Source organism: Leishmania mexicana, contig 37, assembly GCF_000234665.1.
Source record: "Leishmania mexicana MHOM/GT/2001/U1103 WGS CADB00000000 data, contig 37, whole genome shotgun sequence".
NCBI classification, from domain to species: domain Eukaryota; phylum Euglenozoa; class Kinetoplastea; order Trypanosomatida; family Trypanosomatidae; genus Leishmania; species Leishmania mexicana.
The window spans coordinates 3,288-4,528 of NW_003946404.1; the positions used below are offsets into that span (position 1 = coordinate 3,288).

The following is a 1,241-nucleotide window of genomic DNA, read 5'->3' on the forward strand; positions in this document are numbered from 1 at the left end:
CCCTTGTCCGACGCGTTCAACCCAACACCGCCACTGCCGCCCCCGTCGTCCTCCTGGAGAGGAAGGGTAGGGTGTGTCGCACGCCGCGCGCGTTGCTGCTGCGCGTGGTGGGGCTGCGCCATGCGCGTGCCGGTGTGCGCTCTCGCATGCCGGCATAGATATATATATGTGTGTGTGTGCATGTCCGTGCGTGTGCGCGCCGTCTGGCAGCGCAGCCGCTTTCTGTGCCGATGCCTCATCATGCGCCCCACTCCTCTCTCTGCTGCACGCTGGCACGCGGCTGGTGAGTGGTTCTCGAAGCACGGTGGTGCATTGGAGCCGCCCAGCCGTGAGCAGCGCAGACACGCACACGCCAACACGAGGCGCTCACACTTGTACCCCTTGTGAAGGGCCATGCGGCGAGGCTTCGCCGGCAATTGTCTGTGCGGATTTGGCGGCAGAACCCGTGCGGGTGCGGCTGCATTGTCTAGAGTCTCTTTGTTCGGCTGTCGGTTGCCGGCGGCGAGTGGCGGATGCGGCGGCGTGGTCTGTGTGTTGTCGCACGGCGGTCACTGGCGTGAGTGTGAGGGGGGCACGCCTGGCCCTCTGCCGTCACCGAGAAAGCGGTGGAATAGTCTGGAAGGGCTCTTGGCTGGTGTGGGTCCGACGCACCCGGCCAGCGTTTTCGACGACGGGCCCGTGGCTCTTGGCCGCCTCGTGAGCAAATTGTCGGAGGCGTCTTACACGGTGGAGATGCTGGGTACTGCCGAGAGGGGTTGCCACGGGGGGAACCGCCGCCGGGCCGCGGCGCAGCTGTTGACGGTGGATGCTGGCACGCGGGTGACGGTCAGGATGGAGAAGGATCCCTCGAGCACAGCGGCGGTGGCGCAGTCCGCCATGCATATGATGGGCACTATCGTAAAGGTGGACGGAGATGCCACGTATGTTATACTAATGGAGAGCGGCGAGGTGGAGCTCTCTGTGGCACGTGAACGCATTGTGGCGCTGCAGCCGCCGAAGAAGCTGCTCCACAGCGCGAGGCTGGTGGCGCTGGTAGGCTGGCTGCGCTCCTGCGTGCACGACCCGCGGAACGTCGAGGCCATCGCGCTGATCCTGTTCAGCGGCGGCTGGCGGGAGGAGCGGATGCACCTGCTGGGTGGCGTGGATCTCCTCCCGCTTGTGTTGTGTCGAANGTGGAGCTGGACAGCATTATGGAGAAGGTGCAGTGNGAGCGCGACCACTACAGGGCGATGCCCATGCTG

General features: G+C 65.4%; 1 protein-coding gene across 1 annotated transcript; it reads left to right on the top strand.

The window, feature by feature from the left end:
• Positions 1–393: 393 nt before the first annotated feature.
• On the top strand, positions 394–1,241 carry LmxM_33_1890_1 (uncharacterized protein; the record flags this gene model as incomplete). The annotated part of the gene is made up of 1 exon (XM_003886515.2): positions 394–1,241. A coding segment is annotated over one exon (848 nt), but the record flags the coding sequence as incomplete, so codon positions are not given.